The sequence below is a fragment of the Lonchura striata genome, chromosome 14 (assembly GCF_046129695.1).
Source record: "Lonchura striata isolate bLonStr1 chromosome 14, bLonStr1.mat, whole genome shotgun sequence".
Lineage (NCBI taxonomy): Eukaryota > Metazoa > Chordata > Aves > Passeriformes > Estrildidae > Lonchura > Lonchura striata.
Window position 1 is genome coordinate 18,138,590 of NC_134616.1, and position 16,440 is coordinate 18,155,029.

At 55.2% G+C, this 16,440-nt stretch overlaps 2 protein-coding genes across 5 annotated transcripts in view; one reads left to right on the forward strand and one right to left on the reverse strand.

The window, feature by feature from the left end:
* The window catches only part of LOC110467865 (gamma-aminobutyric acid receptor subunit beta-4), an 82,958-nt gene extending 76,502 nt beyond the window's left edge, over positions 1-6,456 (reverse strand). For both annotated transcript variants that reach the window (XM_021525247.2, XM_021525246.2), the window contains exons 1-2: positions 5,387-6,456; positions 1,226-1,314 (exon numbers count right to left, since the gene is read on the reverse strand). In XM_021525247.2, the coding sequence (XP_021380922.1) occupies positions 1,226-1,314; positions 5,387-5,466 (169 nt within the window). In that variant the 5' untranslated portion in view covers positions 5,467-6,456. The remainder of the gene's footprint in view (positions 1-1,225; positions 1,315-5,386) is intronic.
* Positions 6,457-6,562: 106 nt separating this feature from the next.
* Positions 6,563-16,440, forward strand: part of GABRA3 (gamma-aminobutyric acid type A receptor subunit alpha3) — a 118,182-nt gene continuing 108,304 nt past the window's right edge. Inside the window, exons 1-2 of one of the 3 annotated variants that reach the window (XM_031504823.2) lie at positions 6,563-6,575; positions 7,171-7,307. In XM_031504823.2, coding sequence (XP_031360683.2) covers positions 7,200-7,307 — 108 coding nt within the window. In that variant the 5' untranslated portion in view covers positions 6,563-6,575; positions 7,171-7,199. Of the gene's footprint in view, positions 6,576-6,619; positions 6,774-7,170; positions 7,308-16,440 lie in introns of those variants that run through there. The other 2 variants (XM_031504822.2, XM_031504826.2) reach the window with 2 other exon arrangements.

Sequence of the window (16,440 nt, forward strand, 5' to 3'; positions counted from 1 at the left end):
GTGCCCCTGAGCACTATGGAGGGATGGGCACCATCTCCCCCTGCCAGAGCCCTCCCTGAGGCCAGGGCCCAGCAACACTTGGTGTTGCCCCCTGAGAGCCCCTGCTCCACCACGGGGTAGAACAAGGAGGTGAGGGCGGTGAGATGATGTTTGTGGGGGTGGGAGGGACTCTCTGCTGAAGGGTTCGGGGTGGTCAGGGCATGGGGCAGGTCTGGGTGAGGAGCAGAGAAACCAGAGGCTCCAAGGAGAGATGGGTTTGGTCATGGGGAGCAGCAATACACTGAGTGCCTTCACACCCTGCTGGAATCAGTGGGGGATTCCTGCACTCCAGCTTCTAGGGACTATGGGGCAGCCCTGCTGGGGGAAAACTGCTCCCTTGAGCCACTAAATAATTGTGCCTGGCCTCTCTTGCCCCTGAGAGCACAGGCATGAGCCTGCTGCCCATCAGCCCCGTGGAGAGGGACACCTTGACATGTAGCTGTCCTCCCGTGGGCTGAGCATCCCCCAGCCCCTCACATCTCCTCACCAGGGGAAAACAGCATTGCCAGAAAAGTCTTAAAACAGCCAAGCTCGGCAGGCTGAGTCCAGAACCATCAAATCCCCCTCCCTGTGCTTTTCCAGTGCCTGCTCCTCTCCAAGAAACAGACCTCAAGCAGACCTGGGAGCACGGCAGTGCCCAGAGATTTCCCATATTTCATCTCCACCAGGCCCTTGTGGTTCTCCTGGTTGCTCACAGGAGCCAAGGGAGGAATTGAGGATCCTTGCCCCTCCTGCTGAGTGGCAGCCAGGCCACCAGCTCCCCGGGGAATATTTTATGCCTCACTGTTGCTGAGGGAGCAGCTTTGCAGGCCAACCAACAGCCCCACCAGCAATCACCTCAACCCTCTGCAGGGAAAAGAGCCAAAATATCTGGCACTGGAGCAGCAATGGAGGAGGGATGACTTGCTGTCCATGATGGAGGAAAGCTTGTAGCAGAGGAAAATCTGAGTGTCTGTGTTGTGGCAAAATAGCCCCAGAAACATCTCAGCATGGGCAGCGCAGCTGTCTGCAGGGGTGGGTGATGCTGGAGGGAGAGGAGCCAGCGAGAGGAGAAGGAGAAGCAGGAGGAGTGGCAGAAATGGGAGGAGAAGGCTGTAGGGCCGTGAGGGGATGCAGATGTGTGAGGGGGGCACTGCCCATGGCGTGAGTGGCCAAGAGGCCCCGGCCCTGCCCCTGCTCCCCGTACCTCCGAAGTCGGGCCTGAGGCGGACGTCATAGCCCTTCAGCAGTTTGTCCACAATCTCTTTCACCACAGAAATATTTCCAGTGGAGGGGCTGAAAGACAAAAGAAGAGAGTTCTCGTCACGCCCTGTGGTACCAGGGGTCCTGGCCAGGTACCTCAGCATGCTTCCCAGCCCAGGCACCAGAACGCCTCAGCCAAGAGCAGAGCCTCTCCGTGCTCTCTCACTTGTGTCTCCTGTCCTTGGCACAGCCCCACCTGCCCACAGGGCCCCACGCCATCCTGGGAGGTGGCTCTGAAGTCTCAGCAGTGTTTTGGCTCCTCTTCTGCATCTCACCCTGCCTCCAGGGCACCCCAAGCTCTGTCCCTCTGTGTAGGCACCCCAGGGTCCTGCTGCTGCACCCCTCAGCGAGCAGCCTGGCCACTGACCCACAACCTGGGGGCTTCGCTGTGCCTGCCCACAGAGGGGCAGGAATTGTCCTGCAGCCTCTCCCTCGCAGGTCTCACTCCCCTTCCTCAGCCCAGCCGGGCTCTTGCTCCAGGCCTTGCATCACCCAGCACAGGCTTGGCACGTCCCGAGGTCCCCACGACACGGGTGGGCCCTGGCAGGCACCCTGCCCTGTCACACACCCCAGAGCAGCCTCTGCTCCCCGCTGCACCCAGGGCTTCTGCAGGCTACTGAAGCAAACAATGAAGATCCTGAAGAAAACAAGGCTCCTTCTTCTCCTACGGCCTCAATACACAGCTGATCTTTGCCATGCAAAAATTCAGTTTCTGTCACTCAGCATCACTGTGACTTCTTAGCAACGCAGATCAAGAGGCAGAGGCAGGGAAGGAGAGTCCATCTTCCCCTCTGTGTGCCAGAGCAGCAATCCTTTCTCTCACAGCCCTTTAACTACACACAGAGGGGCAGATGCCCTCCCTAGCACCCATCCAGCCTTACAGCAAGAAAGGAGTTCCTTCCAAAATCAGCCCAAGGCCCAAACCAAAACTGAAGGTGGGGAACCAGAAAGCAGGGGATGCTAAAAATACCGGACCTAAAGGGTGCTGCGGGGTGTATCAGGTTTTGTGCTTGAATCCCCAGCCTCTGTGCCACCCTCATCCCCTGCTTTGCATGAGAATAGAGACCTTGCCGGTGACAACTGCTGCTCTTTGCAGTCACCCACCACAGCAGCATGTCTCCTGTCAACACCGCCTCCCACATCCATCCCAGTGAACCTGGAGAGCTGCACCACGGCCCTGCCTCTGCCTGCCAGCCCCATGCCAGGGGCTGCCGCTGGCATGGCCCTGTGTCTGCACACACACGCACACAGACAGACAGACAGACAGACAGACAGACAGGCGTGCTCTCCTGGCTGCACCGAGGGGGCAGGGACTCCCTGTCTGTGCACACAGACACACAGACACAGGGGAACACAGAACATGCCCCGAGGTGTGTGCATGTGTGTGACCCCATCCCAGCCAGCGCCTGGGGGTGACTGGGGGTGACTGGAGGTGACAGTGGGTGCAGACCTTGCTCTGCTGGGGTGTGATGAGAGGCTGGGCTATGGACACCATTTATGAGGAACACAGACACTGGCATTTGTGGATCTGCTGATCCAGACTCACGTAGGACCATCTGGGAGCCCGGGCAGCTCTCAGGGCTCTGGATGTGCAAGAATTTCTCAGCAGGACAGCAAATGTGAGACAGCACCCAGCTCTGGTGCATGCACAGCCAAGGAGCCCTCGTGCTCCAGGGGAAGGGGTCTGAGCTCCACTCCTGAGTGTGCTCCTGAGAGGGGTACAGCTCTTCCTTGCACGGCTTTAATCACTGCAAAAAGGCCAGAGAGGTGTGCGCAGGTGGGCACTTCCACAACACCGTGGCCAGGCTTGCAAGGTCCACTTGCACCTGTGGATTTCTCTGCAGGTGTGTGAGGTTTTGCAGCATGCAAAACACAGTCCTGTCACTGAGCACTGAGAGCGTGCAGCAGCATTTGTTCATCTCTAGACAGCCATTCCTAGGTACACGGATTCCCACATTCTTAATATGGACACTGTGCCTTTCTCAAGGGATTTGGACACCTCTGCTTGGCTTCCTACAATGTGTAAACTCAGGAATCAGTGTTTACCTCATTAATATAAGAAGGGAAGTCGAGGTAAACAGTAAACAATGTGTCAGGGGCCCTGCAGGAAGGGGCAGAGTGGGACGAGGGCCATGGGGACTCCTTCCTCCTCACCAGCCTAGTGAGGTGGCCTAGTGAGGGAATAAACCATCATGATTAAGGACAAGGTCTTTTGCCTCCCAGTGCTCCCTCTGATCCAAAAAGCCACATCCCTCCCACTGAGGAGGCAAGTGGTGCCTTTGCCCAGCTGTGGGCGAGCAGCTGCATGCCAGTGCTATTCCTGGCGAATGTGGGTCTGCATCCGCTCGGGAGCACTCACAGCCAGCCTGTGATCTGAATTCCGGAGTGCTGTGCCCCTGATTCTGTGTCAGTGGGCATGTGCTCTGCACAGCCACGTACCCTTGCAGCCAAACATCTCCATACCAGCACCCCGTGCTGCTGGCTGGGCTGTGTAGGAGTAGCTGGAGGCTTGTGCACATGGAGAGTGTTTCGTCTCCGAGCTGTGCACAGACACACGCAGACTAGGGGTGAGAATCAGTGCTGGACACACAAACACACATGCAAGGACACACATCTGAGCAGAGGGGCTTGCTGGGGGCTTTAAATGTCACACATTTGCTTGGACAGTGCTGCCTGTGTGTGTGTCCCCACACAGCAGGACCATGCATGAATGGTGTGGGCAAGGTGGGCATGCGCCTGCGCCTGTGCGTGTTTATAACGATGGGAACACAAATCTGGGCACCCAGAACCCTACAAGGACCTGTGTGTGCATGTTTATAATGACAGGAACACAAATATGAGCACCCACAGCCCCACAAGAACCTGTGTGTGTACATGTTTATAACGATGGGAACACAAATATGAGCACCCAGAGCCCCACAATGATCTGTATGTACATGTTTATAACGATGGAAACACAAATCTGGGCACCCAGAGCCCCACAAGGACTGTGGGGCTGTGTGATGCTACATGTGTGCACATTTATAACGATGGCAACACAAATGGATCATTTATAATGATGGGGCACCCAGAGCCCCGCAAGGACCTGTGTGTGTGCATGTCTATAACAGGAACAGAAATCTGGGCACCCAGAGCCCCGCAAGGACCTGTGTGCGTGCGTGTTGATAACGATGGGAACGCAAATGGATCGTTGATAACGACGGGGCACCCAGAGCCCCGCAAGGACCTGTGTGTGCGCGCCGGGAGCTGCTCCCCGTGCAGGCTGAGCAGGGAGATGCCAGAGCTCCCCCCGGCAGCGCAGGGACAAACGCACCTGCCCGCAGGTGTGCGAGGGAGGGACGGAGGCAGGCAGGCAGGGAGGGGGAGCAGCAGCAGGCAGCGCTACCCCCGTGCGGGAAGGCAGCGGATGAGCGAGCAAACAGGTGCGCTCCGCACACCTCGGCCGGGCTGGATGGGCGCCCGCCCCTCCGGAGCGCGGCGGGCACAGCCCAGCAGAGCTGCGCCGAGCGGGCAGGGGATGATGCCCAGCTGTGCCCGGTGCCCCGCAGGGCAGGCGGAGCTGCGCGCTGCAGGTGCGGAGCCGCACACGGGCGGGCACGGGTGGCTGCGCACACGCAGGGACGGATGCGGACGGATGGCACCCACGGAGGAGGTGCTGCGTGCCATCCGTCCGCGCGGAGGCACGGCCGTGGGCATCGCCCCCGGGGCTCCGCAGAGCCGGGCCATGGCACGGATGCGAGCGTGGCTGCGTGTGCAGCCCGGGCACGGCCGAGCAGCCTGTGCCGGCTGCGCAGCGCAGCTCCGGGGCTCCGGCGGGCACCATGTTCCCAGCGAAGCCCTTCTCGTTCGGCCCTTTTCCCCCGGGCTGGGGAGGGGGACACACGCTCTGCGAGGTGGGCTCCGGCCGCAGAGCCCGCTCCGCACCTCGTGTGCGAGCATCCCTCCTCCCCCAGAACGGCACGGGCTGGGCAATCACAATAGCGGAACCTGGGGAAAGAACCCCCTCCGCTTCCCCACATCCAGCTCGACGGAGAAATCCCCAACCGAGACAAACAAGCCCTGTGCCAGCCCCCCTGTCCCTGCAGCCTGGGATCGCAATCCTTACCTTTGCGCACAGCAGGCGACACAAAGAGCTGCTAAAGCAGAGACGATTCCACTCAATCTGTCTGCCTGAAATGTCCACATTTCCACAAAGACGAAGGATGAAAAAAAAAATCTTTGGAGGGGAGGGGAAAGAAAGATGGATCTTCTGAAATCCCCCTCCAAAAAAAGGGGGGGAGGGAAAAAAGAAACCAACCCCCCCCCCAGTTAATGATTTCCGAGAGAAAAAGAATAATGAAAAAAACCTAAAAAATGAGGGGGAAAAATACCCCCCCGCTCCTTCAGTGCCAGTCAAAGAATTCGTTTCTTCTTCCTTTCAGCATCCTCTCAACAAGAGACATCCTCTGGCAATGGAGAAAATCCCAAGAGAAAGAAAAATAAAATGCCCCAAAATGGGCTCAGCAAAATGTGAAATCGAATCTCACAGGTACGAGGCAGAAGACGAAGAAGGAAAAAATTTAAAAAAAATGGAAAAAGAAAAAAAACCCAACTCAGTGTCCCCTGAGCACTCCACTTGGATTATTTTTCCTCCTGCTCTTTTGCCATCCGGTTCTGCAGATGTTGCATGGCTCCTGCTACCCACCTTCAGAGAGGAGGAGGAGGAGAAAGAGCGTGTGTGTGTGTGTGTGTGTGTGTGTGTGTGTGTGCGTGTGTGTGTGTGAGAGAGAGAGAGAGAGAGAGAGAGAGGGGAGGACGTATGAGTTTTCGAGCAATATGATTTTATTCTGGATTTTACCTATTTGCTCCCCCTTTCCTCTTTATTTTCCAAGGGGGGAAGAGGAAGCCACCCAGCCCCAGTGTGCAGTTATTTTATTTTAGGGAAATCTCAGGCTCGTCACTTGGGAGGTCTGAAGCTTTTGTAAAAAGGCTAAAAAAAAAAAAAAAAAAAAAAAAAGGAAAAGCAAATGCAGCCTGGTAAATAAAAAAATGCATATATGCAAGTGTAGAAAATAGATAAATCCCTGTCTGCAGAAGGGCTGCTCTCGCGGGGAGGGTGGATGTCTCCTTAGTGCTGCTGCCGCAGCTCCTGTGGAGTTTTGCTGCTCATTGCAAAGTCACAAGAGGAGGGGAGGAGAGAGGGAGTTTGTGGCTGGGGAGGGGGACTCTCCCGACAAATTGGGATCCTGACGTCATGGCTGACAGCATTAACCCCTGCTGGTTTGCAGAGGGGATGGATGAGCAGTTCTGCTGAGGTGGATTTTTGGGGTTTTTCCCCAGGGAGGTGGGCACAGGGAAGATGATGGGAAAGGTGATGGCATTTTGGCAAGAGAGGGGCAGTGCCTGGGCAAGAGTGGCTCAGCTTAGAGCGCTGATGGGTGCTGTGCTTGCCTGAAACACTGTCATCAGCATAGGCTGAGCTTCCTCCTGCAGCCACAGAGATGGAAAATAAGGTGATTTACTCAGAATGGCTCCATGCCACAGAGCCTAGTGGCCTGGTGGCCTCCTCCAGGGGCACTGGGGGGGATCTGGAGGCTCCGGTGGGGCTGGAGACCACCCCCCCAGGCTGGGGAAGCCCAGTTCAGGAGGGATGCTCAGCTCTCCCTGAAGAATGTTGCTATGCATAAAATGGAGTTTGTGGGAAAAGGGAGGCTAAACTTCCAGAAATGCTGCTGGGGATCAGCTCCTGGTGCTGGGGCTTTTCCTGCTGAAATGGTACCAGCCATGGAAATAATCATGGTCTCCTGTGCACCTGCCTTTGATCTTTGTTTTAAAAAATAATATAATGAAGGAACTCTACATCAGGCATGCAGTAATGTACTACCAAGAAGGATTTTTTTTTTTCCCTAGGAATAAGAAGAGCTCCAGCAGCACTTTGAATGCAGAGCAGAAGCCATGGCTCAAGGAGGAAACATCTGAGCTCTCACCACCCTGGATGGGATCTCCTCTGCACCTGCCTGGCAGCTCCGAGCAGCCTCACCAAACAGGTACGTCCTGGCTTGCACCTGGGTGTAGATGGTCTCCAAAACCCTCTGGGACAAGGGCCAGAGCAGATGTGTCACTGCAGCTGGCAGGACCAGCTCCAAAATGCCTCTGAGGGGCACAGGGCAATGTCCAGTGGCCACTGGGCAGCTGCTCTCTCCTGCCCTTCCCTGCAGGGAGATCTGGCCAGCAGGAGCAGGGGGTCATCCTGCCCCTGCACTCAGCACTGCTGAGGGCACACCTCGAGTGCTGTGCCCAGCTCTGGCCCCACAGTTTGGGAAGGACTTTGAGACACTTGAGCTCATCCAGAGAGGGCAACGAGGCTGGAGAGGGGCTGGGAACACAAACCCTGTGAGGAAGCACTGAGGGAGCTGGGGGTGCTCAGCCTGGAGAAAAGGAGATCAGGGGTGACCTTGTCACTGTACAGCTCCTGAAAGGTGGCTGTGGCCAGCTGGGGTTGGGCTGTTCCTCAAGGCAGCACTGACAGAACCAGAGCACACAGTGTGAAGCTGCACCAAGGGAAACACAGACTGGATATGAGGAAAAGCTTTTCATGAAAAGAGTGACAAGGTTCTGGAATGGCTGCCCAGGGAGGTGGTGCAGTCCCCATCCCTGGGTGTGCTTAACAAAGCCTGGATGTGGCACTGGGTGCCAGGGTTGAGTTGAGGTGCTGGGGCTGGGGTGGAATCCATGATCTTGGAGGTCTCTTCCAACCCAGTGACTCTGTGAATTCTGTGTGAATCTGGGAGCATCCTTGCCTCTGGGGTTCCTAATACTCCTTTCCCTCATGCTTGGCTTGGCTCTACATGGTTTCTTCATCAGAGACAGGCCACAGATCCTGTGCTCCCAGTCTCCTTCTCCCGAAAAGCGTGGTGGGGAGCGACCTTTCTGAGGAGCTTCCCCCTGGCAGGCCAGACTGGGCTGTTGCAATGCAGAGACACCAAGCCAAGGAACAGCTGAGTGCTGTGCTGTGCTGGCCTGCTGTCACTGGGGCAGTGAACGTGTGGGGTTTGTGGGGAAAAGAAAGGCTGGGGAAGGTTTAACACCTACAGTGAGGCTGTGCTGGAATGGGAGGGGAAATGATATTCTCACTTACTTCTAAGGCTGGTGGAAAGCATTCTCTGCTTGGTTTAGTGCCCAGACCACCCCTGCTTGTCCAGACTTAGGCAAATTAAGCTCAGATTAGTGATGTCCACTGCCTTCTCAAAGACCCAGGCAGGTAAGTGACACTTGTCACATGCCAGTCGATGTGCTTGTCCCTGTGGAGTCAGGGCTGTGCTGCCCATGGCTTTCACTGCAGGCCACTCCCTGTGGCCTCCACAGGGAGTACAGGGTGCAGGACCTCACCAGGACACCCAGCTGGTGACATTTCACTGCGTGGTGGCCCAGAGCAAGCCTGTGTGCCCGGGCTCCCAGTGCTGGCCGAGCACGGTGCCCTCAGGCTGCTCCCGGGCTCCCACACGCCCGCCCGGTGTCACAAGCAGTTCATGCTTTGTCACCACCCCCAGGAGCTCGTGGCTCCCTGCTCCTGTGGCTGAGGGGTCCGTGGGGAATGGCCAAAGCTAGAGGGTTGCTCCACCACTCTGTTGAAGAAGAGGAGGCAGCGCAGCAGATCTGGTCCTGCAGGATGTCCCCACGTGCCCAGGACGAGCTGCCTGGTGCCACCAGGTGCTGGCTGCTGTACAGGTACAGCATTCACCTCCTCTGCTGCTGCCAGCACACAGAGCTCCTGACAGCAGCGACTTGCTGAAGCATTTCTTCTGATTGAAGCTGCTGGGCACCAGGGAGGAGCTCCTGGGGAGATGAGAAGCATTTGCCTCTGGGCACTCATTAAACCCTGCCTGGTCTCTTCCTGTTCTGCCCCCTTTGCTCTGCTCCCTTCCACCAGCCATGATTGCAAGTTACTGGCAGGAAAGGTAAGTGAAAAGCAAATGTCAGAGGCATACATGAAGAAGAAAAATTATGCTCAAAATGGTGACATTTGTGCTTGCAAGTTCACCGAGTTGGGAGCAGAAACCATGTCACATGAATTCTCTGACCACTCAGCCACAACGGGGAACTTTGGAAAGCCCTGCTTGGCAGGGAAGGCACCCAAAGGAGCTGCTGTGTGCTCCTGAGAAACCTACCTGGAGCCACGTCCTGGGCTAAAGGACTGCTCTGGAGTTAGTGCCCGTCTCTGCTGGCTCTCATGAAGGCTGGTGCAGAGTAAAACATGCCCATGCTCACAGAGGAGTTTGTTCCTTGCCCTCCAGAAGATGGGCATCCTCGAGCCTCTCCCAAAGCCCCAAACGCTGTGTCTCCCTTCTCTTCTGGGGGCTCTCTGCTCTCCAGTGAGGGCCCACTGATGGGTTTTTCTGAAGTTCACCTTCTGATCCTGCCAGTGTCTGTGAGAGGCTGCTGGAGGTGCTGTGGCTGTAACCACCCTGCAGAGGCCACAGAGCATCATGTTTGTGGCCATTTGCTGTCCTCCACTATTAAATCACTCATTTTCACTCTTCTCTTATTTGCTGCCCTGCTGAAATCTCCACACCCTGGCCCCTCTTCTTCTCCAGAGGCCACTGCCAACTCCAAGCCCCAAGTGCTGCTTTTCCCAAGGGCTTGCCATCAAGGTGAAAAATCTCCCTCATCTCCTCTCCCAGCCAGCTAGAGAGCTGGCTCTTCATTCCAGCCAACAATTCCCAGAAGAAGATGGTTATTCTCCTAAAGCAGAACAAGGACAAGAGCTGAGAAAGCAAAAGAACTTTTATAATACCTGAAATTTAATGGAAGTCCCGCAGAAAAGGAGAAAATACAGTCTTACAGCTGGCCTTTCTGTGCAGAAGGTAGAAAACAACCTGAAAGTAAATGAAGTGCACCTCATGAGGTGGAAATAGAGACAAGCAGAGGCAAAGGAGAGTTTTCCCACCCTGTGTAGAACACAGCCTCTATCTCCTGCTGCAGCTGCATCCAGACTGAGCTCACTAAACCAAAGAGCCTTTGCAATTCCAGTTCCAGTTCCTGCAGGAAAGGCTTCGCTCAAGCTATCCTACAGGACAAAGGCTCCATCACCACCCCCAGTGCCATCTAAACACCCTCAGGTGCTGACAAGGAAAGTCCACAAGCCCCAGCCCCTTGGACTGACAGCTCAGGCAGCTGTGACTCCTGTTTTAGTGACCCTGCATCCTCTGATTCACAAATGCCTCCTCATGTGTTAGCCCAGGAGCCTCTCTGCTTGGACACTCCACGTGCTAGATGTTCTATATTCCTGAGGAAATGCCTCAGAATGCATCCACGGGGTTCCCCATCTTTGCTGGGTTAAAGACCCTTCACCACTTTGCAAGGTGGTCCAGAGTAAGTGGAAATGTTGACCATTCTTAGGCACTGTGAGTGGAAGATGAGCAGAGCTTGCCTGCAGTCCTGTATGTCCTGTGTGCTCAAATGTCTCCAAGCAGAGCTTGGAAAGTGTGGTGGGAAGGGAGAAAGGACTGTCCTTGGAGGCGGGTTCATGCACCACCTCCCATCCCAGCCTGTCTTTGAGCTCAGGAGGCTGCAGACAATGTTCAGTTTGGGCTTTCCTTCACTCAGGAAATGGCCTGGCCGAGCAAAGGTCCTTTGGTCAGGAGAGTGCAGAAGTGCTGTGCTGGCTGTGGCTGTTGGTTAGCTGTGGTTATTGAGGTTTAGCTCTCATGTCTACAACAAAAGAACATCACTGCCAACACCACAGCCTCCTCCTGCCAGGCACAGCCAGCCTGCAGGGTGACAGTGACTTTGTCCTGAGCCTGTGGCACAAGGACAACCTACTCCAGCCACACCCAAGGTGGGTGATGGGGAAGGCAGGTGAGTCAGGTGTGCAGCCTCAGCACTGACAGACATCCCCAGCAGAGCTGTGGTGCCAGGGGGGGTGTGAATCCATCCCTCCTCGCGTGCTGAGGGATGCAGAGCCCCGGTCCTGTGGCTCTGTGTCTGACTGTAGGTGTCCTGGCTGGTTTTCTCCTTGCATTTCCATTATGGTGCTCAGGAGGAGAAACGATGTCCCTTGGGACTGGCATTTCTGATCGTGTTGGGACTGGCAGTGTGAAGGGTACTAGGCAAGGAAAAGGCCCTTCAGCCCCTGCAGAGAGTTAAGAAGTGCCCAAAAATGCCTCCCTGCTCGTTATTGTTAGTGCTGGAATCTGTTCTGGGGGCTGGGCCCGTGTCCCCCTTTAGGCCTTCCCATTTCAGAGGGTGTCACACTTGTCACTCCCAGGGATGCTCCTTCCCACCTGTGCCAGCAGAGGAGTCCCCTTCTGAGTCAAAGCTCCTGGTCTGAGTCATGGAGCTACAGCAAAAACATCTGGAAGCAGCAGTGGAATGGATGACAAGGATCTAAGCAGAAAACTCCGCTCCTGACCACCACATGGAGGTGTGGATGGTTTCATCTCCTTTTTCTCCCTCAGGCCCCACAGCTCTTCTGTTCTAGGGCTCAGCAGCAGCACCCAGGAGGAAGGGGGAGCTGAGAAGCCCAGCTGCTGGTCCCTGCTGGCTGCAGGGACAATGTGTTCCCAGAGCAGGTGCCACCTGCCTCCGCCCAAATCCCTGCAGCTTCCAGCACCTGCGTTGAGGGGACACAGCAGAGGTGACAAGAGAGGGTCCCTGGGGACACCTGCACTCCATTCAGCCTCAGGGGTCAGGCCCAGCTCTCCTGGAGTCTTCCTCTGTGTTTATCCCGTGACAAAGCTCGTGGCGTGTCCTCCACGGGTAATGCCCCTTCCTCTAGGTCATGGCTGAACTCAGCTGAACAGGACTGGGCCCAGCAGTGACCCCTGGGCAGCAGCAGCAGCTTCAGGCCTCCAGCTGGACTCTGGGCCACCATCAGAGCCCCCTGAGCTCTGCCACTCAGCCAGCTGTGCAATCTCAACCTCCCAGCCTCACTAGGAGGATGTTATGGACAGTGCCAAGGACTCTGCTGAAGCCAGGGCACACAGGAACCTCTGCTGTCCCCTCACTAGCCAGTCACTCCATCCCCAAAGCCTGCCAGACTGGTGGAGCATCACTTCCCCTTGCTGAACCACGCTGACCGCTCCTGGTAACCTTCTCCTCCCCATGTGTGGAGATGACACTCAGGATGAGCTGTTCCATAACCTTTCCGGGGATGGAGCTGAGGCTGCTGGCCTGCAGTTCCCTGGGTCCTCCTTCGTGCCCTTTTTGAGCACTGGAGTGACTTGGCTTTCCTCCAGGCCTCAGGTAGCTCTCCTGTTCCCCATGACCTGCAACTGTGATGAGATCATGGCTCTGTGACCACACAGAGATCTCTAAATCTTCTTGTTTATGCCCCATGCCGTGTGCACTGCTGCACAGGCATTTCAGAGAGCTAATGGAGCCTGAAAGTTCCCAGTAAAGGCTGCAAGAGGATCCCCTTAGCTGTCAGTCTACACCTTCCCAGTGCCACACCATGCCAGGGAGCTGCTCTGCTTAGTTCCTTCCCTGGAGCACATCAGGACCCCCTTAACCATGTTCTGATCTCCACTGGCAGCCCCCCATTCCCATCTGGGAGGTTTCTGACTTCCCAAATTTAGTGTCTCTCAGTTTTGAGCAGACACCTAAACCAGCTAGCAGGATTCTTTCTGTGATGGAAGGACTGGGCACCCTTTCTGTGGTGGAAGGAATGGGCACTTTCTGTGATGGAAGGGCTGGACTCTGTGGTGGAAGGACTGGGCACTTTCTGTGATGGAAGGGCTGGACTCTGTGGTGGAAGGACTGGGCACTTTCTGTGGTGGAAGGGCTGGACACTCTTTCTGTGGTGGAAGGACTGGGCACTTTCTGTGGTGGAAGGGCTGGACACTCTTTCTGTGGTGGAAGGAATGGGCACTTTCTGTGATGGAAGGGCTGGACTTTGTGGTGGAAGGACTGGGCACTTTCTGTGATGGAAGGGCTGGACTCTGTGGTGGAAGGACTGGGCACTTTCTGTGGTGGAAGGGCTGGACACTCTTTCTGTGGTGGAAGGAATGGGCACTTTCTGTGGTGGAAGGGCTGGACTCTGTGGTGGAAGGACTGGGCACTTTCTGTGGTGGAAGGGCTGGACTCTGTGGTGGAAGGACTGGGCACTTTCTGTGGTGGAAGGGCTAGACACTCTTTCTGTGGTGGAAGCTGGACACTGCCAAGTGCAGCGGTCAGTGTGGAAATGCAGGAGGAGACATGCAAAATGTGCTTTCTGAAGGCACACCCTGCTCTGGGAGAGATGTGCTTCCTTCCCCTAGCACTCGTCCTGCCTGTGACAGGGCATTTGCAATGCATTCCCCTGGGAACAGGATGTGTGCTCCTCTCTGGCTCAGCACTCCGTGTGGGATAACCCATGTGTGCTTTTCCATGGTGCTCATCCCCTGCAGTGGTTGCAGCAGGCTTTGCCTGACAGCTCTAATCAGGTGGCTGAGTGCTGAGTGACTTTTATGACCTGAAAAGGGTGATAATTGTGCCCAAATTAGCTCTCAGGAGTGTTATATGGCCGTGAGGAAACACGACTTGTACATTATGGGTTGGGAGACAGTGAGATGTGTGTCCTGCCCCTGAGATGGATCTGACAGTCCACCAGCCCGCTGATAGCAAGCAACCTCGGGTCGTGCCTGGACTTCTGCAGCCATCTCAGCCTTTGGAGCCGTGAAAACCAAACTCCTGGGTAATTCCACAGCCCTGGGCAGTCTGAGGGTGGGACAGCTGTTAAACGATTCCCTGAGGGAGACATGGATCAAAACAGGGTTTCCACCCCTCCAATGGGGCTGTGCCCGGAGGGAGCCCCACAAACTAACAAACAAACCTTGCAACAAAACTCAGCGTGTGCCTTGCCAGTGCCAAGGTGGCAGATGGGGAGGCAAAGCGAGGAGCTACAGCAAAGCCTGCAGCCAGCAGCGAGCCCTGGAGACCCCTCAGAGCTGCCAGGGAGACAGGTGAGGTCCCTCCCTGGAAGAGCAGCAGGAAAATGCCCTGTGTCTGCAGTTTGGTTGGGAGCTGGGGACTGAAATCCATGTGATGCTGCGTTGCCTGGCAACAGGCCGGGAGCGATGGAGCACAGGGCAGGTCCTCTGCAGGCTGGGGAGCAGCAGCTCAGCCACGGGGCTGCTGCGCCTGGGCAGCGGGCAGAGGGCAGGGAGAGAGGCCCTGGAGTGACAACACAGCCACAAAAACCCGTGAAGAACCAAGAGGGGGATAAAAGTCTAACTGAGGGCAGGGAGAAAGGGAGAAGTCAGGGGAAAGGGAGAGGAGAGCCCAGAGGAGACATTTGGCCACTCAAGGAGCTGCAAAGGCTCCTGGATGTCACCTCCCAGGGACAGCTGCTGTCTCTGCTCAGGGCTGTCCCAGCTTTGACAGAAGAACTGCAGGGAAATGCAGTTTTCCTTTGAGCACCTGTAGTGATTCTTCACCCCGAGGTACATCCAGAGTGCTGCTGGCCTCACAGCCTCAGACACGTTTAATTCCACTGGTTTGGGCTGAGAGAACGGTTCTGAGCAGTGAGCATCACACTGGGGATGGCACCAGCTCTCAGAGAAATCCCCAGGAGGGTTCCACTGCCACTTAAACTGTTCCTGGGGGGCTCAGGAAAAGGAAAAGGAAAAGGAAAAGGAAAAGGAAAAGGAAAAGGAAAAGGAAAAGGAAAAGGAAAAGGAAAAGGAAAAGGAAAGGGAAAGGGAAAGGGGAAGGGGAAGGGGAAGAGGAAGAGGAAGAGGAAGAGGAAGAGGAAGAGGAAGAGGAAGAGGAAGAGGAAGAGGAAGAGGAAGAGGAAGAGGAAGAGGAAGAGGAAGAGGAAGAGGAAGAGGAAGAGGAAGAGGAAGAGGAAGAGGAAGAGGAAGAGGGGCAAATGACAAGGAAAGCAAGTGGTTTCCATCATACCAAATGTTTTTGGTCTTCAAAATCCTTCTCAAAACCACAGTTCTCCCTGTACATCTGTCCCTGCATTTGCATCCAGAGCCGAGGGGAGCCCCTGGCAGACACCCCCAAGCAATGGACTGAAGTGCTGTTCTGTCCCACATCTGAGGTTTGCCCAGTTCTCCCTGCTCATTTCAGCCCATTTTCACCACTGGGTCAGGACAGAGGCTGAGCTCAGCCCCCCACACCACTCCCCTGACACCAACAGTGTCTGCCCCTGCACAGAGTAGATTGCAAAAAATGACATCCCCATCCCCTTGGCCACCCTCTGGCTTCCCCTTTTGATGTTTCAGCCTACCCACAGCATCCCACAGTGTGCTCAGGAGGAGGAATCCATCCATGTTTCCTCTGGGACACATAAAACAAGGTATTTTGCTCACACTCACATGGTGAGGGAGCAGTGGGGTTGTTGATGGGTAGCAATTTCCCTCTTCTCAGCTCTAGACTCTTAATAATTAAAACTTTTACCTCAGTACTTTCCATTTTGGTAGTTTTTACCCAGTCTGACTGTAAACAGTGCTGTAACAGGACTTTGACCTGGCAGGAAGTTCCAAACCCAGCATTTAATTTATCCCAATTTGAAAAGATGAGCAAAAATACTTTATCTAAGTACAGCTGCTTCTGAAATGCCAGGATAAAGTTTTGTTTTTAGCTGTGCCTTTCTTGTCATTTATAATAGGAGGCAATACTAAATTTACCCTGATAAGTACTGCAACACTCATCAGAACAAAGCCTATTACAATTTTCTATCATGAGTATGGAGGGGGAAAAAATCATTCTTTGCGGAACATCTCCACTTTGTACCGTGTTTTCTGAGAAAATTAATCCTCCTGCTCTCTCTTCAGAAATTAAGGCTGAGCAGAGCACCTGAGAGCAGCAGGGGAGGCAGCACTCCTGGGAGCTGGTGCTCCTTGCAGGGGGAAGCAGCTGGAGCCCAGGACAGGCCCTGCTCACACTGACTGTGCCAGCTGCACTGCTGACCACGGCTGTCCTTGCCTCAGCTTCCCAAGGAAAATCGCTTTTTTTTTCCAAGAGTAATACTCCAGAATCTGTTCAGAGAGGGGCTGCAGCGTGTTCCCTGTGAATCCTCTCCCTGCAGCAGGCTGCTGTCCCTCTCACCCCACTGGCTTTTCCCAAGCAGAGCTATCTGTAACTGAAGCAATAGCTGAAACATCTGATTTTCTACCACCCAACACCTCCTGCTGCAGCTAGCACCAGCCTCAGGTGAGTGTATAAAGAGACATAACACTTCAGTAACATGGA